At 42.4% G+C, this 22858-nt stretch overlaps 1 protein-coding gene across 1 annotated transcript in view; it reads left to right on the plus strand.

Moving 5' to 3' along the window:
* Window positions 1–398: 398 nt before the first annotated feature.
* The window catches only part of MAMDC2 (MAM domain containing 2), a 140739-nt gene continuing 118279 nt past the window's right edge, over window positions 399–22858 (plus strand). Inside the window, exons 1-2 of the mRNA XM_080911374.1 lie at window positions 399–516; window positions 860–973. Coding sequence (XP_080767500.1) covers window positions 483–516; window positions 860–973 — 148 coding nt within the window. The 5' untranslated portion in view covers window positions 399–482. The remainder of the gene's footprint in view (window positions 517–859; window positions 974–22858) is intronic.

The following is a 22858-nucleotide window of genomic DNA, read 5'->3' on the forward strand; positions in this document are numbered from 1 at the left end:
CCCCCCCCCCAGAGATTTACAAGTTACATTCAAGGAAGGCTGTCCCCTGAAATAAGCTGTTTCCCACCGCGGATGGGCGGGGCAGGATCCTCTGGTCACAACCCAGCAAAGGGACTGCCCCTTCCAAGTGTATGCAAGAGATCTGGTCCCCAGCTTTAACATTCCGGACGAAGGCACGGCTTGCTGACCTCTCCTCTCCCCCAAGTGGAGGCTGGCCCTTCCCAAGTGTGCGGTGTCTCCTCTCTGTCCAGTCCGGCGGTCGTCCCGGGCCCAACTGGCCGGGCGCTGCAGCCCTGCGCAGCGCGCTCCACACACAAGCGCCTTGGCTCTTTGGCTCGGGCGTACAGCTCCTCAGAGCAGCCTGTGGCATCTCCGGCAGGTCCCCTGCTCCTTGCCTAGCACCCTCCCCTCCCTAGGAGCAACGGGCCCCAGTGAGCAAGCAGCCAGCAGCCCTCGCGGGTCCTCCTGCCTAAAGTTCTACTATGCTGCTAGAGGGAGTCCTGCTGGTAGTGCAAGGTAAGAACCAACGGGGAGACCCCTGGGAGGGCGGGCGTCCTGGAAACTCGCTCCTACTTGAGCTGTGAGGGTGGGGCTCTCCTCTCCTTGTGTTCGCTTGGCCATCCAAGGGCTCTTCTGGATCATTCCCAGCCACTAAACTCCCTGCTCTCTCCCTGCTCCAGCCTGGGATGGGGGTGGGTGTGGAGTTGCGCAGAGGAGGGTCCCAGGAGTGTTGAGGGAGGTCATGCATCCTTCTCTCTCTCCTTCCCTCACGACTCCCCGAACTTCACCAGGTAGTCGCCAGGGCTGGTGCAAGACTGCCAGGCAGAAACCCAAACTGAAAGTCTCTTTGTGCCCGCAGCCTTGCAGCTTGCCAATGCCCTGGACCTGCCCGCTGGCTCCTGCGCTTTTGAAGAAGGCACATGTGGCTTTGACTCCGTGTTTGAGTTTATGCCTTGGATTCTAAATGAGGAAGGTAAGGGGACTTCATAGAAAGATGCTCCGGGTGAACTTTCTTCAAGGCTTGTTTCCCCCAACCTCCCCTCCCGGAATTAAAGTTATCTCGGAGTTACTTCCCTTTGGGAGGAAAAGTGTGAGTCATGAAATCTCCTTCCAACTCCTGCAGCCAAGAGTGGCCAGGGAAACCACGGGGGAGGGGGACAGCTCTGTACCTGACTCTGAGCATGCTCTCCTACCCCCAGCACACCGTAAGGGACCAATGGGGATTCTGCTACTAATTGGTACCCTCTAGCCTTGTGCCCCCTGCAGGCTGACAGCCTTGCTAACCCTCAGCCTGAGCTGAGACTTCAAAGGGACTAGCTCACAGGAAGCTTTGCAGGAAAGTTTCCACGCTGTTGTGAGCATCCTCCCTGCTAAGGCCTCCCATTTAGGTCCACCCCACAGCAGTTTTACCTGTGATTCTTCCTTTTCCGTCCAGTATCGAATTCAGCACTGGACAAAAGAGTTAACTCCATCACCATGTGCCTGAAGCCGCTGGGCTAGGGCCAATTGATCGCTGTCAGTTACTCTGCACGGCTGGTGTTCCGGTGACAAGGTTTAAATGAAAAAGAGTCTGTAATGTGTCCTCTTATCCTTCATTGTTACAGTAAAAAACATTCCAGTAACAAGCACTGGAGTCCCTCTCCTCCTTTCTCCGCTCTTCTCACCATCATTTTGAACTTATTACTCTGAACCATTTGTTTGGGCTTGGAATAGACTCCTTTAAAAGACACACTTCTATATAAAGGAAGCTGGCTGACCTTTCTCCCAATTCAGGTATCTTCGAGTTCAAGTCATCCAGACTGGCTCCCTGGAACTGAACCCTTGCTTAGGATGTAGGATCAGTTACCACAGTTCTTCCTGCCCATGTTGCTTTGGGAGCCTTGCCTATGTTAGCTTCCCTGACCTGAACAGGTGGCTGATAATAGCATATAAAATCAGAGCCTTCAACTGGTCACATGGCTGGACCGAGTGACCAATACTGAAAACTATAGCTGGGGAAAGAAACCGGAAGGTACTAAGTCATTAGCCATCTTTGTTTCCAGCGCTTACCAGGTCTTGAGCGCAGTTTATTTAGGCTTTATGTGAGAAAGAACCTGTTGTTTAAGGGGGTCTCTGCCTTGCTGGTGGCTTTAGAGAAGAGTTTACGCTTGCTCTACCTATGTTATGGCAGTGGCTTTGGGAGCATTATTCTCTAGTTTTCAAGGGTTCTCAGAGTTTCTTTGAAAAGGCCTGATGACCTGGCAGGCATGTTCCAGTCATTTCCTATCCCTTCATAAGAGTCTGATTCAGTGGTCTGGATTGGGGCCTGAGAATTTCTCACAAGTTCCAAGATACCAGGACTACTGCTGTTTTTACTGATCTGGGAGAATCCTAAACTACCACAATGTAGACACACACACACACACACACACACACACACACACACTCCTAACCCCCCTACACACACCCCTATACCCATACCTATATCATTAGCCCCAAGTAAGGCCAGAACCAAAATGAGCCACTCACCTGAGAGCAAACAGCTCTCATTTGTCTCAAGTTACTGTGGCCCTAGAAGAAAAGACATGGCTATCTCTCTCACAACCAGGATTCTGAGTCCTTAAATGCTCTCTATGGCCTCCTGTCAGATCAAAATTGCTTCCTATTCAAAATCCTGGGCGAGCATGCTGCGGCCTGCTGAGCACCAGGGCCTCCCGGGCTGGCAGGAAGCGCTGCACAGAGCTGGCACCTCTACACCAATGTGACCGTTAAACAGCCCCCTCCAGGGAAAACAGGAAGGTGCTTATAGGAAAAGATGGTTAGAGTTTGATCACATAATAAATGCACGGTGGCTCTCCCACTTTCTTTCATGTAGCCAGTGCTTTCTGGCTGGAGGTTAGGACCACTGGCTTTGCTAGAGGACATTAATTCATTCTGTCCTGAGGACTTCAGGGAAGTTGGGCTTCCACTCTGCAGATCCATGTCTCAAAGGCTGAATTTTGGACACAGCCGCCCATTTCAGACTCTGGGACAGCAAGGCAGATGTGTGCCAGCTGCTGTACTTGCCTGCTACAAAGTGATCACTGAGAATTCCCTTTCCTCTAGATTGGGAAATTAAAACAATAAAATTGTCCCGGCTTAAAGTTTGGGAAGCTATTTGAAAACCCGTACTTTATTGCAGAAGCCCTTTGAAACAGATTCCAGACACTTCCATGGACTGCATTCATCAAGAAATCTGTGAATGTTACAGACTTTTACCCATAAGTCCTTGCAACACAAATAGAACTTCCTATATGTCCTTGGTCAGTAGGTTAACCTACAGTGGAGCAAGCAATGCCAATGCCCAGTGAAGAGTGAATCCCAATGAATCCCAGAAATCAATTTGTAAATTAGAATTTCCTAAAGGAGGGTCTGGGAATAGTTGAGAAACACCCTAAGCCACAGAATCACTCCCCTGCTATGTGAGACTATGTGAGGACAATTTCTTGGTTTATCTGACTGCTAGGTTTCTACACATTTTGACTACCTGCTCCATAGTCTCTCTCTCTCTCTCTCTCTCTCTCTCTCTCTCTCTCTCTCTCTCTCACTCTCTCTCTCTCTCTCTCTCTCTGTGTGTGTGTGTGTGAGTACACATACATATATATGTATTATTAGTTTTCCTACTTATCAAAATAGGTAACATTATGTCAAACTCAAACTGGAACTTGCTCTGAATTGCCAAAATGCTTTAAAAAATCTGTACATGTATGTCTCTTCTTTAAATAAAGTTGTAAGAAAAAAAAGAAAATAAGAGATACATTTTAAAGTATAAAACCATCTGCACTCATTTATCTTTAACAGCATCACCTTTATTCATTAATCATTCAGAGACTATTGGATCCCTTTTGAGCAAAAATCCTCAGCAAAAATTAAACTGCCCCTTCCACTTTCCTCCCTGACAGCTCTAAGAACAGAAGCTATTGGGCTGAGGATCCTTAGAAACCAGACAGTTGGCCTCATCACAATTCAAACTAGTAACTGAGTAGGCTTTGGTCTCAGTTTTGGCTTAGTATCTTAACTTTACCTGTACAAAAAGCCGAATGCCAGGGAAAAGAACAAACTAATCCTAAGTACTATTCTCTTTCTTGGGAAAAGGTAGACGTGGGGATGATTCTGGTTAAAGGTTAAAAAAAAAAAACATTTATGAGGAAGATCTACTTTGCAAGTCTTTGATAGTGTCCAAGGAGAGGGAAATTTCCCAATACAAGAAGCAGATGTGTGTCTCTTGTCCTTGGTGTGAATGACAATATGAAAGCTAGGGAAGAATAACCAGAGGCAGGGTGGGGACATGGTGGGGTGTACTATCTATCACCTCACTGTCATGATATGCATGCATCGCTTTCCCATACCCCTTCTCCAAACCCAAACTCTGTCCATATCTTTTAAGGATACTCCCATTGGTCATCTGAGTTTCAGTTCTGCCCACAATCATGTGCCATTTGTTATTAATAGTCATAAATCCTGCCTGATTCTTCTTGAGACCCAGCCGGACCTGAAGAGACCTTATGGAAGAGGAAGTCATTCTTTCTTTTACTGTGCCAACCTTGGAAGGCCACTGCAGCGTCTGACTCAGACATCACCAAGTTGTTAAGGAAGCTCTTTTCCCCACTGGTCCTATGTTACCTCTGCTGACTGTTTTGTGGGGCTTTCCCAGCAGACACTCCACTCATCCACAAACCTACTGGATAGAGGCTGAAACCCAGGACATGTCTAGAACATTCCTTAGGTACCTCTCAAAAAGATACTGACTGCAGCAACTTGGCTAAGTTGTTCCTGCTGCAGATGCAGTTCTTTGAAGTTGCCCTGATGTCCTGCTGCCCGTTTGAGCAGGACTCTGTGCTCTGGGCCCGAGCAGGTTGGGCACTGCTCAGTCTCTGCACACTGTGTAAGAGTAGGATGTCAGAGGTGGTCCAGTGCAGGCTTTCTGTTTTTCACACTGTAGCCTAAACAGGCTGACCCTCATAGTTGGGTACACGTTTGGTGGTAACCCCAGGGCAGGGACCTGTCTCACCTGCTCAATACCATGTTTCTTTAAATATCTGGTAAACAGCCTCTTTCCACTGAGCCCTGGCTTCTAAGCCTCACACTGTTGGTAACACATCATCAGAGGTCTAGTTGTATATTTAACATATGGACAAGCAAAGATTCCCAATTGTAGTGTTCAGGCCTATCAAACCCACAGAGAACTAGATTTAATGTCATATAAGTGCATATGTTTTTTCTCTAGTTTGTAAGATCATGCGGTCTTCAGTATAGAGGAAAGATCTTGGCTCATAGTTGGAACTCAATACATAGTTGAATAGATGGACTGAGCATCTGACTAGGGAAATGCCATTGTGCCTTTTTCCATGTTTTACTGCTTTTCCTTCACCTTAAAAGTCAGTTTTTTATCATAAGAAACAGCTTGGACAAGTTGTTAAAAGCATAGATAGCCAGCTTGTATTAGAACCAGGTACTGTTCCTTCAAGTGTAGTTGTCTTAGGGCTTTGATGACCAAACACCATAACCAAGAGCAACTTGCAGAGGAAAGGGTTTATTTGGCTTATACTTCCTGTTCATAGTTTATTACTAGAGGAAGTCAGGACAGGAACTCAAGCAAGACAGGAATCTGGAGGCAGGAGCTGAGAGAGGCAATGGAGTACTGCTTACTGGCTTGCTTAGCCTGCTATAGAACCCAGGACTACCAGCCCAGGGATAAAACCACCCACAATGAATGGGCTGGACTCTCCAACATCAATAATTAATTAAGAAAATGCCCTACAGGCTTGCCTGTAGCCTGGTTTATAAAGACATTTTATTAATTGAGGTTCCCCTCCTCTCAGATGACTTTAGCTTGTTTCAAGTAGACATAAAACTATTCTGCACAGAAGTCATGTTTTTTTTTTTCCTGTAGGTATCATAAGAGCTATCAAAGAGCTGGAAAGATGGTTCAGTGGCTAAAAAGCACCGGATAATTTTCCAATTTCTGGGTTCAATTCCCAGCTCCCACATGACAGTTCACAACTATCTATAACTATAATTCCAGGAAATCTGATGTCCCCTTCTGTCCTCTACAGACACTGCACACACATGTGATACACAGACATACATGCAGGCAAAATACCCACACATAAAATAAAATAAATAAAATAAAATAGGAATAATAAAAATACCCGTCTTATAAGATTTTTGTTAAGATTATTCACACCGACACACTAACACACAGGGACAACTGCATGATTCACATAACCTGATTCTTACCCTAAATACAAGATTTTATCTTAGCAAGATTATATACATTATGGATAAACATTCCTTCTTCTGATTCAGCCTTCCAAATATGGCTGCTGGGTATTGGGAGCATTAAGGACGCTGTAACTGTGTTTTGCTTTTAGCTTTGCCATTTACCATTTCTTCTATGGTAAGCCTTCATGAGTCTCATCTAACATCTGTGTGCCTGGAAGATGCATACATGTGTGTAATGAAATGGGGCAGTGTCTCACACTTAGTCTGTCGTCTCGCTAGTAGTTGGCAGCTCATATTCTTTTTTTCATTATATCATTTTCTCTCGGTCCTTATGCTTCTTCCCACCCCAGCCCATTCTCCGTTTATCTGTCTCACAGAGTTGGGGCCTCAGCCTCAATTGCTTCTTGTAACTCATGGTTTAGGCGCCTCCTGAGACTCCCACCTGTACTGATGCTCCCACCTTAGCTCCCATCGGGCCTCTAACCGTGGCCTTGCGGTCTTTCGGCCTCTTTAGATATCCTTCCTGATCTTGGGATTTAGCCTTGACAGCTTCTGGCTGGCTGGCTTATGTGATAGAAGCTGTCACCCTCTCTCCAGGCCAATGTCCTGGCTGAATTCTTCTCCTTAGATTAGAATGTTCACAAGGGAACTGTTCTCTAGATTCAGGACCTCTCCCCCAGAAATGTCTTGGGATTTTTAGGATATTTTCCCTCTCTTAATTATGAAAGTCAGCTAAGGTCACAGGATGCTGTCATGGGACTTTATGCTTGGTTTGCCGTCCTTGAGTTTTTAACCTACAGTAACTGTGTTTTGTAACTTGTGTGTTACAAAATCTAACAATATGATATTTGCAAAAGTTCTGGCTCCTTTTGGGTGTGATGGTTTATCTTATCACAAAGGAGCTTGGAGATTAAGAGTTTAAAATTTGCCTGTGCTGTAGCACAGTTCCAGGAGTGAAGTTTCATCTCAACAAAAGCATAAGGAGGTGGGGGGAGTGAAGAAGGGAGGAGGGAGAGGGGAGGGAGTCTTGGTTTTTTTTTTTTTTTAAGATGTATTTATTTTAATTCTATATGCATGGATGCTTGTCTGCATGTGTGTCTGTGCACTGTGTGGGTGTAAATTTCATGGCCAAAAGAGGGTTTCAGTTCCTCTGCTACACTGGAGTTGCAAATGGTTGTGAGCTGCCATGTGGGTGCTGGGAATCAAACCCAGGTTATCTGAAGAGCAGCCAGTATCTTTACCCATTGAGCTACCTCTCAAGCTCCAAAGTCCTAATTCTTGAGTCTTTATTCTTAAAATATCAGGGTTTGTTTTATTAGGTTACCCAAAGCCTGGCCCTATTTCTATATTATGTAACAAACTTGAGTGAGAGTCAGCTATGCTAACAAAGGTTGGAGCATCTCAGTAAGTAGAGACAGCTGGTAAGGAACCCATCTTGGGCATTCCAGATGAATGACCCTGATTTTCACACCTGTCAATTTTTCTAATACTCTTCCACATTTTTTTTTCCATAAGCTTACCCAATCAAGTAGATCACAAAAATGTATTCACTCCAGTCTGGAGACTTGATGTGTTTGGCTGTCTGTCTATCAACTAGCAGAAGTCATACTGTTGCATGCTGAAAAGCAGGTTGCTAGTAATGCCTGAAGAAGTTATTTAAGAGCAAGAAACTTCAGCGTGTCTGAAATGATCGTACTGAATGCTTCATTCCCCAACTAATTCACCTAGACATTCACTCTCAATGGTGGCTGGACAGCCCCCAAACATTTCTTTTTGAGTAGTCATGTCTAGTTCCTACTCCACAGGCCAGAAACGGGACCAGGTTTCACACTGTAAAACAAGCTGACTGGCTGGCTCATGGACAGACTAACAGACTAATGTGCATCTGTGGTCCAAAGTGGAACATGCGAATGACCGGCATTCCACAGCCCCTTCAGACACAGCAGAGACACCATCTCATTAGAAAACCATTGATGGCTACCGTCTGTGCCTACCACGACATTCATACCCTCATGAATGTTTCCAGTTATGTTTCTATCCTTGTATTTCTACTGATCCCTAGTACACTGCTGACATATCCTTATTCTCTTTGTCTATGTCCTATTCTTTGCACCTACCTTTCTCTCTCCTTGTCCTGCTCCCTCCTACCTTAAATGCTGCCATAGCTTGATTATGGCTTAATTATTTAATTATGTTAACTGAGGGGGGTCTCTGTGCTAAAGGCTTGGCTCCTAGTGTATAGAACTGGGAATTGCTACAGAATATGAGACATTCTTAAGTACTGCGTGCATGTCCTAGGAAAAGACCTCAGGACCCTACCTGTCCTTTCTCTTACTGTGTCAGTTCCAGATATGATTGTTTTTCTCTTCTGTGTCCTTCTATCATGGAATATTGCCATCAAGAGGTCACATGAATAAGGCTACCTGATCTTGGTCTTGAACCTTTGGTAGCTGCAAAACTAAATGATTCTCTTTTTTAATATGTAAACCTAGTTGTTTGTGGCATTTTATTGTAGTACCACAAAGGTGACTGATACAGATGCTATAGATGGTTTAGATCCCAGTACTCATAAAACATTCCACAAGCCTCCCAGATGAAAGGGACATTTCCCCCCTTTTCACAGAGCTCTCCTCTTTATATCCTGTAAATTCTTCTTATTGCTGTCTCCTGTTGGAGCTTCTACCCCTTTACTTCATCAGAGGCCTGATGGGGAGTATATGGCATTAGCAAACACCCCGAACTTAATAAATCTCTAATGTCCTTCTTAGAGTAGAAATAAAAATAAGAGCCCTCAAAAGTTTTCCTTGTAGTGAGAGAGGTTTTGGTTGTGTTTAGTAGCCTTTCCTGCTGGATGACTTCAAAGACTTTAGAGGCTCACACTGTAATTTACAGATGTAACAGTGAAGTAGCATCAAGCTTAACTCACCGATGCCTTGTCTGTGGTGTGTCAGTGGACAAATAGCTCTTCGGTTATTCTCTCTCAAGGCTGCCTCAATGCCTTGACCCTCTGCCATCATAAGCAACCACAGTGAGGGCTTGAGAGCACTCCTGCTGGCTCTGAGAAGTAGTTTTTGGCCAAAGAGTATTAGCTGTTGAAAATGGCATTTCTAAGGAGTTCAAGGATAAGCTGTCAGTAGTGCTCATTTTGGCAGAGATGGATATTCATCTGCTCTAGGAAGGAAATCTAGGAAGGTGACAGTGGGGTAAGCCAGAGAATAGGGGCTGCAGTCAGTAAAATTTGCTGGAATGTATGCTTTTCCTGCTTCATGAGGAAGGGAAATGTGTTTGGGGGACTCTGAGGCTAAGAATGGGTTAATAAAATAACCAAGCAGCGTAATGACAGAGTCCATGGTACCATGAATAGATCCTATTCCTTCGGAAAGGGCTGTTACAGAATATTTATTCTATCATCAAGCTTCTCGGTGCTTGCTGGGGAGCTATGTTGGTAGGTGGAGGACACATTGCATAGGGCACATATGTGCAGAGTTCACAGACACAGCTTCTATCCTTGGTAGCATTCGTAGTCCAACGAGATTAAACAAGAATCTATAATTCATGGAACAGATTAGAAAGAGCTGTGTATGGTCACAGATTGTAATTGCAAATGACAAAAGTGGCCATTTAAGTAAAACAGAAGGGAAATTGTTCGAAGGGAATCCGTTAGCTCCTGACCCCAATAAGCTTTCTTGGGGAATTTGAATGGGAATAAAGAGATGCAAGATATTTCTAGAAGAACCATTTCTATGACTTTTCCAGTAGACATTAGTTACTCCACATCTGGACCTGTGTGTTCGGTAGTTATAAGGCTACTCCGTGTAGGGGGACCTTAAAACAGGGACACCACCTGTGGACTGCTGAGTGGTCTGAGAGGTAATACAAGAGAACTGGAGCTGAGGAGCTGTGAGTGAGAGGGGAGACATGAGTACCACACTACAAAGGGGATTCACGTGGCTTGTAGATGTCCTTGGATCCAGGAATGAGTCAAGGAAAACAGCCTTCGGATTGCTAGTCTGGGAAGGTGGCACTAAGATTTGGAACACATTCAAGGAGAACATCATATCTAAGATAGGAAAGGACATTTTATCATCTAGGCTGCTTGGGAGAGAGCCAAGTGGGGGGTCTCTAGTAGGTGTTTGATGTGACCTTCTAAAGTCTACTCTGTTTTTGCCTGCTGAGAAGTGGTTACCAGAGAATAATATACTGGCTCAGAATTTAGAATTAAAGAGCAAAAGCTAGAGCCAGTGTATTATGTGGCGAATGTTTTCACTCTAACTTGGTGATGATAGTAAACTCACCCTGATTGCTTGAGCCTGATGAAGAAGCCATCTGAGTCAAGGAGGGAGCCGGATGCTCAGCTGTCACATCAAAGGAAGCCACGTCATTCTAGCAGCCACCACTCCTGCTTGAGCCAGATATTGTTAGAGACTTGAGATTACACGATGTACTTTAACAAATGTGGCTGTAGAACTAGTAATGAATTATAGCATCTGCTGACATAAACCATGATGAATCTGATGCGTGTCAAAAGGAAATGGTCTACCCTTGTCTCTAGAGAATGGAAATGGGAAGTTAAACACCCTTTATATTCCAAAATAGGGTCTCAAAACATTTTGTATTTAAATTACTGGAAGGCCCGGAGATAACAGTTAATCTGTCTTCTGTACTGTTTAACGTTGCACTGCAAAACTATGCAAGTTGTCAATGGATGAGTGAGCAGTCAACAGCTCTCCTAGCAATTGATTTCTTTTTCTTCAGTAAACATTTCAAGAACCAATGGGGGGGGGGGATCTAAAAATCATTTGCATCTGGGACAGACAGTGGCTGCAGAGTCTGGAAACATACAAAGAGCCAAAAATCTTGATCCCAGAGGATGAGGACACCTGAGGAGGATGCTTTCAGTTATAACAGCAGGAGGCCAAGAATGGAGGGAGCTCTACACTCATGTATAAGGACTAGGTGTAAGGAGGAGATAACGCATATAAGAAGCAGAAGGAATGAGGAATGCGTGCAGGGAGCTGGGGAAGAGAAAGGTACAGCAGCCAAAGGGTTCAATCAACCTCAGCCTGGGCAGCACAGAGAGGGTGTCATCTTGGCCACTAGGCTTGACCATTCACAGAGCATGCAAGCTCAGCAGGTGCATTTTTAGTGGGACCCTGCCAGCAGACGGAGAACATATTGAACAGGACCTACTGTTTGGTGAAAAATCCTCAGCAAAAAGATTTGAATGTCAGAGAGATCCAATTATTTTCTTTTGTTTTGTTTAGGAAGTGGAGACCAGACCTTGCTTGCAGATTAGGGGGGAAGCACCTAGCAAAGAAAGAGGATTCAGCAGAAAGAGTTTAAATCAAGAGTTGCCAGGGGACAACTGTGGGGCCTAAGGGAACTCAAGTGACAGAAACTATTACAGTTCTCGAGGGAAGTGGAAAGGGAACCCGATGACACAGTCACACAGTCGTATGTGACACATAGCTAGCAGCCTTGAATAGTGCCCAGCAAACACAACTATTGCCATGATTGCTGAACTTCACAATGGAGTGATGAAAATAAAGCCAATACAGATTGTTGCCAGCAACAAGCCTTCCTGGCCTCAAAGGCTGGAGCTCCTGTGGATTCTGACCCCCCCAACCCCAGTACATAGGATGGTACCTGGACACTTACAGAGGCCAGCACCAGGGAAAGTAGAATGGTAGACTTTGTGCCAGACTAGAGAGCACAGAGAACCTGTGAAAATCTGTTGGTGAGGCTACAGATCCCAACTCTGCCCCCAGTTTCTCAGTTACAGCTAATGTGCGTTCCACACAGTCACATGGGAAGGAAGGCATCAGCAGAGGCAGGGAAATGTACTCAGTGTTTCTTTGTTGTTGTTGTTGTTGTTGTTGTTTTTTTTCCATAACAGATTAGAGTTTGCTCTCAGAGCCATTTAGAGGATTCACTTCTGGGGCCTCAGAGTAATCTTGGAAGAAAACTCCAGGAAATTTCACAGCTCAAACTGCCATACCAAAACTTTGGCGGTTTTAAGGGATACCCCTGAACTTCCATCTCATTGCATCTTACTGCAAAAGAATTGAAAGTACACTCATCCCAGTGTGCTTGCAAGCTGGCTGTCCGACCAGACACACGGGACCAGGGCTTATTCCATTCCTCCTGGATCAGCAGTGCTTCTGTGCAGCAGGGTGATCTATAACTTAGCAAGATGCTAGGAGAAATTTCCATGCCTTATTTGAAACCGTTCTGCCTTGCTGCCAAGGAGAGCTGAAGTGTTGTTTGGGGCCGTGCCGCACTTCCCAACAAGCTGGCCATGTGCTTGCTGGTATCCTAGGATTGCGTAAAAATTTACTATTACAAGCCAGAAGCTTTTCTCTTTTAATCCTCTAGAGCTGCCATTCTCTCCCTTCCTAACACTGGGGCCTTTAATACAATGCCTCATGTGCTGACTCCTAACCATAAAATTATTTTTTAGCTACTTCATAACTGTATTTTTGTGACTATTATGAATCATAGTGCAAATATCTGTGTTTTCTCATGGTCTTAGGTGAACCCTGTGAAAGGGTCATTTGTTCACAACAGGGGCTATACCCCACAGGTTGAGAACCTCTGACTTAGAGAATTCCATTCCTGTAAAATTATAAAACACTCAAGAGTATGTGTACACACACACACACACACACACACACACACACACACACACTTTATGGTCAAATTCCAGAGCAAATGTCTTTTGATCCTGCAAAAAGAAAATGTAAAGCATAAACTTTACTGACAGAAAGAAAAGCTTTGTGTTTTATTACAAACCCTTATATATGGGATTAAGCGTTACAAATGGCATTCTTATTCCTGAAAATGTTTTCCCTTTTTCACAAATGTTAATGGGAAATGTTTGCGGTGAGTGTGTGTGTGTGCATGTGTGTGTTTGTGTGTGTGTGTTTGTGCCCATGTACTGACAGTGGCCTCCTAAACTCATATATGCTACACAGAAAACATGAGAAACATAGATACATCCTGAGTCCTGTACGGCAAGACAAGAATTTCACCTTGGTTGTCAACATAAACTATAGTACCTGCCCGTCATCTGCCCCGAATATTGAACAGCACAAGAGAAGTGAGGCTGGAGATACAGCGGCAGAGGCACTAGACAGCAGCAGTATGGTTCATTCCAAGCTCGGGCTAAACTAGGACTTATCTAGTCCATTAACATCTGCCTTTACAGAGTGTTAAATTTAAAAGAAAATCTGATAGCTTTAAAGTATAAGTCCCACGTTTTTTACCATTGCAATTAATGGTCAAATAATCACCATGTGACATCCTTAATTTCTCTCATGCTCAATTGCCCTTTCATCTGTCGACGCCACTAAGCTGCTTTTGAAAGAGCACGGAAACTATATATTCACATAAGTGCAGAAGTGGGTGGCTCTGACTGTTTCCCAGGACTCCTAATATCTCCCCAGCTCCTTATCTTTCCACAGAGGCAGCTACTCACAAGAAAGTGTCACCAAAAGAGCAAAGGGGGACAAAATTAGTTTACATTTTTAATTAACCCCTCTCATTTGTCACTTTGGCTGTCGGGAAGCTATCTGTACTTTAGTGAATGTGTTCCCGTCATAAAATAAGTTTGGACAGATTTACAAGCCCCCAAGTGCTGAGCATAACATTGGCCTGGTAAATGAATAAAAATTAGAGAGAGAGAGAGAGAGAGAGAGAGAGAGAGAGAGAGAGAGAGAGAGAGAGAGAGAGAGAGAGAGAGAGAGAGAGAGAGAGAGAGGGAGAACAGACAGGATTCGCCAACGCCCCATCGGAGTGCAGTTAACTGCAGTTGTGCCCGAGACACTTTGAGTTCCGGACTGAGGACATTCTCAGATCCTGTTCTTGGAGACAGGTGCTCGATGAGCAAGGCTGGAGAATGAGCAGGGTCAGAGGGACAGTCTCCGTTCGAACTATGCTACCAGGCACTGGTTTCCTGCAGCGTGTTTGCCATCGAGAAGCCCCGGGCCACAAGCAGAGCATGACGATTTTTAAATTTGCCCTTACATTTCATTTCAGAGTTTCTCAACCAACTCTAAAGCCAAAGGGGGCATTTCCTGAGTCTATTTGATATTGATGAAGACCCCATAGGAAGGTGAATGATGACTGTTCTTCTTAAGCACTTATGAATGGCTTATTTTCTTTAATTGGATATTTTATTTATTTACATTTCCAAGGCTTCCTGGTTTTCCTTCTGAAAACCGCCATCCCATCCCCCCTTACCCTGCTTCTATGAGGGTGCTCCCCCACCCACCCACCCACTCTTACCTCACCACGCTAGCATTCCTCTACACTGGGGCAAGCCTTCACAGGACCAAGGGCCTCCCCTCCCAGATGTCAGTTAAGGCCCCTTCAGCTCCTTCAGTTTTTCCCCTAACTGCTCCATTGGGGTCTCTGTGATGAGTCTTACCTCCTGAAGCTTCAGCTCACTGACTTCTTGTAGTGCCCCAATGAGGAATATGCTCCTTAATGATGGGGAATTTGGAGATAAGAGATTTTTTTAACATCTCCAGAGAACTAATAGGTCCTGGATTTTATCCTAGAACTGTCCTCAAAGATGAAGAATCACCAGGCTTGTTGTCTCTGCTCTCCCTGTTGCTTGGCCTGGGTTCTCAACAAGCTTGGTTATAGAAACGATAGTAGTTAGGAAGATAGCTACAGTTTATGGGAGTGATTTCTCCTATCTGAGTCTTTTTTTTTATAGATATTTTAATTTTTTTAAAACGACTTTATTTTACAAAACAAAGATAAATGTACAGATTTTAAACATTTTTTGCTTAAAATTATACATTTTTGTCAGTACTGTTTTTTCAGATATTAAAATAATTTTTACATAAAACTATGTGAATATATTTTTTAGTCAGTACTTGATTTTTTCAAGGGCTTGACAGTATGCATTGAAAACCTAATAGTTACCATGAGCGTAAAGTACATGCAAAACAAAACGCAACATGGAAATAGTCAAAGTCTTCTTGTTTTGTAAATATATATATATATAGTTTTCTTTATTTCTTGGACTTCATACAGTCTGTGAGTTGTTTCTGGGGGAGTGCAAGCCTCTGGGGTTAGCATCCCAATATCAGTACAGAGCTAAACAAAACGTTCTCAGTTGAGGAACACTGAATGGCCACAAAACATCTGAGGAAGTGCTCGACATCCTTAGCCATCAGGGAAACGCAAATCAAAACAATCCTATCTGAGTCTTATTCTATGTGTTTTATGGTGGGTAGTTAGAATCTCTGAGCAGCCTGGAGATCTGGGTCTCACTTAAGCCCTGTAGAAAACAAGGCATGTTGAATCAGACCACAGAGACCCAAGAAAACATGTCTATTTTTTAAAAATAGATTTATGTTCTAATCTAGATTCTGTAAAGAAAACATTTTATTTTATTCACGTAAATCTTTTTTCATTCCTAGGGATTGACTCCAGAATCCTGGGTATACTCAAAAAGTATTCTAACTCTGAACTATAGAAATTGTATTATTTATATATTCTCTGTATTTTGTGATAGTAGTTTCTCTCACAATTCCTGGTGCAGCTAAGAAGACCATATAAGAACTCCATTTCTTCTAGATGTTTCTGTGCATAGAGCTCCCACTACCACTAAAGAAAGTCTAATTTGAGAAAAAAAAATGTATGCCAATCTTTTCTTTTAGAAATAGCACAGGGGCCTGGGATAGGAGAAGAATTTTCTGCTTGGTTCCAAGTTAAATGAAATTAAGTTGAAAACTTGTGTGAGAGTCTCCCACACAAAGAGTCCCCATGACTGCCTTGTGTTGCCTGGACAAAGGCCAATGTCATGTTTTTGATACTCTTGATGGCCTTGTTTTGAAAGTGAGTCAGAGATATTTTATGCAAAAAAGGTAGAAATGTAATATCTGCTTGCCTTAGGGATGTGAGAAAGACATGTCATAGAAACCTAAGGACTACAACATTTTTTAACTTCAGAATAAAGGCAAGGGGCTAAGTTAGTCTCCTGCCTTTGTACTTTCTGTGTACTAAGCATGCCTTTTGGTTCATACATAGGCCCGAAAATTCTCTCTAATCCTAACAGCTCACTGTGAAAGATAGTCTCCATTAAAAATCTAGGAATCATACAGTGTTAAACAGTTACATTTTTTTCATAAGACATGAATATAGACTGGAGAGATGGCTCAGAAGGTAAGAGCTCTAGCTGTTCTTCCAAAGGTCCAGGGTTCAATTCCCAGCAACTACATGATGACTCACAGCCATCTGTAATGGGATCTGATGCCCTTCTCTGGTGTGTCTAAATATTTATGCATTTTTATGTATATGAGTGACAATGTACTCATACATAAATAAAAATCTTTTTAAAGGATATGAATGTATACATTAGGAAGGAATGATGCTGTATGAAAATGAATGCCCTTGGCTGATTTTTTACTTCATTCCACTTCACAGCTTACCTGTAATGAGAGTGACTATGTTGGGTAATAAGGGTTTCTGTTCTTAAAAGGGGGGAAACACATCACAGAGACATGTGTGTATCCATGTTCATTTCTGTCTTACTAATGATAGCCAATAAACAAACTAGTCAAGACACACCCAACAGCAGATGAATCGATAAAGAAAACACTGCATACATACGGTGAGATTTTTTTTTTTAGACAGAAAGAAAGATAAAACCATGACACGTGACCATGCATGGCATGACTGACACGTGACCTGGAGATCATTTTGTTAAATGAAATAAGCCATTTTCAGAAGGACATCAGTAGAAATCAGGTATGATGATACCTTTGACACTGGAGACATCTCTCTAGCACTCTGTGACTTTTAACTCTGTTTTTTCCCTGTTTCTGTGAAGAAAGGCATTAGAATTTGTTGGGGATTGCAGTGAATCTGCAGATTGATTTTGGTAGAATAACCATTTATTTCCATAATATTAATTCTTTTGGTCAATGAGCATAGGAGATCCTTGCAACAGCATCCTGATATCACACAGTCAGAAGTGGAAGAGCCAGGGCACAGAGGGTTGTGGTACCTCTCCTTACCCATTAGTTCCAAAGCACTATTGTTATTTTTTTAAACCTCTCTTAAAACCTTCATCAAACTGTTAAAGGACAAAATTAGAATTCAGTTCAAAGATTTCTTGGTTTTATTTTGCAATTTTAGAATCTAGCAACACTTCCATAACATAGAATAAGCATTCCATAGGATCCAAAAGATGAGCAGAAGAAAGGTTTTATAGACAGATGCTGGCGAGGTTGTGGAGAAAGAGGAATCCTTCTCCACTGTTGGTGGGGTTGCAAGCTAATACAACCAGTGTGGAAATCTGTCTGGCGATACCTCAGAAAATTGGATATAGTACTACCTGAAGACCCAGTTATTCCACTTCTGGGCATATACCCCAGAGACACTCCAATATACAACAAAGATACATGCACCACAATGTTCATAGCAGCTCTATTTATAATAGCCAGAAGCTGGAAGGAACCCAGATGTCCTTCAGAAGATGAATGGATACAAAAATTGTGGTACATATACACAATGGAATACTACTCAGCCACCAGAAACAATGACTTAACCAAATTCTTAAGAAAATGGCTGCATCTAGAGAAGATCATCCTGAGTGAGATAACCCAGTCACAAAAGAACAGACATAATATGCAGTCACTGATAGTGGGATGCTAACCCCAGAGGCTTGCACTCCCCCAGAAACAACTCACAGACTGTATGAAGTCCAAGAAATAAAGAAAACAAAAAATATACATATATTCACAAAACAAGAAGACTTTGACTATTTCCATGTTGTGTTTTGTTTTGCATGTACTTTACCATTATTGCAACTAGTAGGTTTTCAATGCATACTGTCAAGCCCTTGAAAAAAATCAAGTACTGACTAAAAAACATATTCATATGGTTTTATGTAAAATTTATTTTAATGTCTGAAAAAACAGTACTGACAAAAATGTATAATTTTAAGCAAAAAATGTTTAAAATCTTTACATTTATCTTTGTTTTGCAAAATAAAGTCATTTAAAAAAAACAAAAAAAAGCAACTGGAAGTTTAGGCAAAAAAAAAAAGCAACGGGAAGTTTAGGCAAAAAAAAAAAAAAAAGAAAGAAAGAAAGAAAGAAAGAAAAAAAGAAGTGAATCTGTTGTTTCAAAGTTACTTCCCTGGCAACTGAAAATAAAGGAAAAAACATTAGAAAAGCTGACCAGCAAGCTTTAGGTTCAGCTTTCATAGGACTAAGTCAAGGAATGTGGGTCTGGAGAGATGGCTCAGTGCTTAAGAGCACTGGCTGCTCTTCCAGAGAATGACAGCTTTATCACCAGCACCCACATGGTGGCTCTCAACCATTTGTGACTTTAGCTCTAGGGGATCCAACTCCCTCTTCTGGTCTCTGCAAGCACTTGCCATTCACATGTCCCAGGAAGGCAACAGAGACAGAGAAAGACAGGCAGACAGACAGACAGACAGACATGAACACACACACGCACATACACTAAATTTTTTAAATAGAAAATTATTGTGCTGATAGAAACTGATCTTCTTTGGACATGTATTGTTATTCCTCTGTCCTGTTAGAAAAGAATGTAAAATGACATTCTAATTTGGGTTTAGTGACAAGGAGCATGAGTGACTCCATTTTGAATTTTAACCTGAATCTTTGGATTCTAGTTCAAGAACCTAGTCTAAAGCCATGACCCCCTGTAGTTTCTGCTCAACAAGTCTTACTTAAGGGGAGCTTTTCTTCCTATGAGGCTGAGATTCTAGAAGCCAAGATCCACATGGTTTCTTTCCGGTCCTCTTGGGTATGATGTTGAAAGTACTATTTAAAAAAAAAAAAAAAAAAAAAAAAAAAAAAAAAAACTCATAACTCAGTGCTCAAAATCAATAATGTTTTAATGCACTAACTTAAAAACTCAAATTTAATGCATAATTAGGTCCATAAGGAATCAAAATTTTAAGTGAACACAATTTCTCACCCAACACATTTTGCACACAGCTACCTACCCCCTTCCCTTCTCTCACCCTATCCCTAACCCCATGAAGAGGATTTACAATTAATTGAATGAATATACATAAATAAAATCAGGTTTGGTTCATGTGAGCTCCACTCAGAATTAACGATCTAGTGACCTGTACTTAAAACCGAACTCACCAATGAGTCTGTGGATGGATTCTTTCCTGCAGTCAGTCTGTACCCAGCTGTTGACTCGGCTGTAACAGTCGTGTGGAGGCCGAGAGGAGCAGTCAGAGGCTAGCTTTCCTATGACCTGTGCTGCACACAGGGCCTTTCTTAATAGCTGCCTAGTAAGGGAAAAAAATGGTGTTGGATGTTTCCACTCTAAGCTGTGGTTGCTGATTTTGTTTTTGTTTAGTTTTGTTTTTTCCTTTTCATACTTTTGGTCTTCCCTCCCCCCCTAAGAAATTATAAAGCAGATATCCTTCGGTTTTTCAAGGAATTTGGTTCTCGGTCCCAGAGAGGATACCAAAATCCACTGATGAGGTATTTGCATGTAACCTCTTCTTGTACAGCTGGGTGCATTAAGTCATGTGTAGATGGCTCACAGCACTTAGCATGGTGTGAGACCTGCAAACCAGCTGTATTGTTTAGGGAAAGATGATGAGGAACAGGTTTGAACAGGTTTGAACAGGTCACAATTTGCTTCCTGTATATATTTACAACAACCCATAATTGGTTGTGTCTGCAGATTTGGATCCAATAGATGGAAAGACTGACCATAGTTGTTTAGAAACACAGGATGATGATATATAGAAATACATATATACATCTTCATTGAATATGACTTCCTGCCATATGCACCCCCCCCACTAAGGACAATAAGTATAAGATTAGGAAAATGTGGTTGTCAATTAACTGTTGGAGTTAGAAGGTAGGAAAAAAATTTAATTCTAATTTAATAAAGTCACCATTAGGTTTTATAGTGAACTTTTTGATAGGCCACTTGCCTTGTAGACAAACAGAAAGACAGCATGCCTAATTTGCTTTCATTTAAGTTAAGCTTGGTTTTTCATGCTGTTCTCACTATTAGTATTTGGTACTTAAAAGGCTTAGACAAATGTGGGAATGCAGCATTAGTGTTCACAGTTACATGTGGTGAAACAAAAATCTAAAGTCCAAGTATATGCTGGGCAGCCTTTCCTCTCATCAAAAAAAAAACTCAGTTTCAGAACAGGCTGCTATTTTCTCTAGGAAACTTCAATCTTCCTCTAAAGAAATGTCACTTCTAGCCCATCCAAATGAAAGCTATAGAAACCAAGCTTCAGATGATACAAACCTAGGCCCCCTACACATATGTAACAGATGTGCAGCTTGGTCTTCATGCGGGAACCCTAACAGCAGAAGCAGGACAGTCTCTGACTATGTTGCCTGCCTTTGGATCCCTTCCCCATAATTGAGCTGCCTTGTGTAGCCTCAACAGGAGAGGATGGACCTAGTTTTACTGCAACTTGATATGCCAAGGCAGGTTGATATCCATGGGATGCCTACGCTTCTTTGAGGTGAAATCAAGAGGGAATAGGGGAGGGGGAAAGAAGAAGGGACTGGTAGGGAATGGTTGATGGAAAACTGCAATCTGGATGTAGAGTTAGTTAAGTATTAGTTGGTTAATTAATGAATAAGAAAAGAAAACCAGCTTTAGGTCTCCAAGCAGTTGAACTGAGAAGATCCCACAAGGTAAGAGACAATGAGTCTCCTGTGCTAAAGCATCAGAATAGGAGCCAAAGCATCTGTTTGTTTCTCCATGAGTGTGTCAGCTCACCTAGGGTGCAAATGCTGACCCTTTGGGCATAGACTATTGATAAGAAGAAACAGTATCCTTTGGAGGGTTCTAGGTCAGCAGTGGAGCAATTTCTTGGAGTATACAAGATTCTGAGCTCAGTTTCTAGTTCAGCCAAAAGAAAACTTGTTTTGAGTCAGCTCCTCACTATGTAGTCCCAGCTGGCCAGAATTTCACTATGTAGGCAAGTGTGGGTTCAAACTCCTAGAGATCCACTTGTTTCTGTCTCCCAAAAGCTGGGAGTAAAGGTGTGATTCACCACACTCAGCTTAAAGGGGTGGTTTTCATCAAAATGCCTATTTACCCAGACAGGAAAATTTTCAAAAACAAAATTAACTGTTTTCAGCATGACCAGATCACCCATTCATATCTTCAGAGTAGCTGTCTCTCTGTACCCAGTGCTAAGATGTGACAGCGAGGAGAGTAGCCTAATAGCCATCTGGCTCATAAGAAGCAGACACCATGGTGGGAGGTAGTTCACAGTGAACAACTAAGCAGGTGACCTGGTGAGGGGTGTGTGGGTTGTGTGTACTCTATTTTAACACTATTCCCAGGATCCGTTATACACAAAAAAGGATGAAGTGAAAAAATAAAAGTGCGTGAACAGTCTAGTCAGCTAGGGCAGAGGGATAGAGAGGAAAATCTTAGAGACCCTAAGGAGTTAAGGGGGTATTTAAAATATACTCAGCATTAAGAGAGCCAACAGCATCACTTACACAGTATATATGGGAAGCAAGAACTGAGAATGATTTCTAAGCTTGATATTCTAACACATACCTGCAATCCCCACACTTGGAAGACAGAGACAGGGAGATCACTACAAGTTCCAGGCCACTGTGAAAAAACAAAAAACAGACCAAAAAAAAAAAAAAAAAAAAAAAAAAGATCATTTTAGGTGATTTCACAACTGGATAGATAATGATGCCATTAATGAAGATAGATAGCAATGGGGAAGATAGTTGGGGAAAAGCCAAAATAGGGACCAGAAAAAGTCAATAATTCTAGTTTGGATTGTGCCAGTTAAGTCCCTAGTTGGAGATTTAAATGCAAATATTTCTTCATATGGGTTTCTGAAGCTCAGGAAGCAGTCTAGCAAAAAGACATAAATTTGAGGATTACCAGCAAGCAAACAGTGTTAGCTACCCCAGGCTGAATATGGTGACCTAGAAAACTGGTGCAGACAGATCAAGCCAATATACAGAACAGGGATGACAAGGAGATGCTAACCAGGATAGCTGAGAGGTGGTGGTCTGATAGGGAGAAGACCACTCGGGAGAAACAGACTGACTTCACAGACAGAGAAAAGCGTATCCCAGGTGGGAGCTATGAAGGAATTTCCAGAGAAGCCATGCTGTTGGACAGCACTGAGAATCTGAGATGAGCTCACAGGAAAAGTGTGGAATTGGGAAGAACAGATTGGTGATCTTGACCTTTGGCAGTTGACCTTTGGCCAAGCGAGTCATGTTTCATAACCCATTCATGAGGTCACTTGTAAATTTTTCTCTGTTTAGACACAGAGATTCATGTTGCAAACATTTGAACAGTTAGAAATGTTGTCATTCCCTGAGACAATATTAACTAAAGTGACTGATGTATTCTTGCTTTGTCTAAAGCCAAGCAAAGTGTCCAGATTCATTTACACCAAATACTTTCGATATGTTGAGAATCATGCAACAGTCAGACTACCTTGGGAATCATGTATACAGTTTCTTTACTCTGTTTATAAGGACAAAAAATCATGAAAAGGTAGAGACTTTTTTATTTGTTTTTGTAGTTTTGTTTTGTTTTTTTGGCTTTTGGTTTTGTTTGGGTTTTTTGTTTGTTT

Source organism: Micromys minutus (assembly GCF_963924665.1).
Source record: "Micromys minutus genome assembly, chromosome: 2".
NCBI lineage: Eukaryota > Metazoa > Chordata > Mammalia > Rodentia > Muridae > Micromys > Micromys minutus.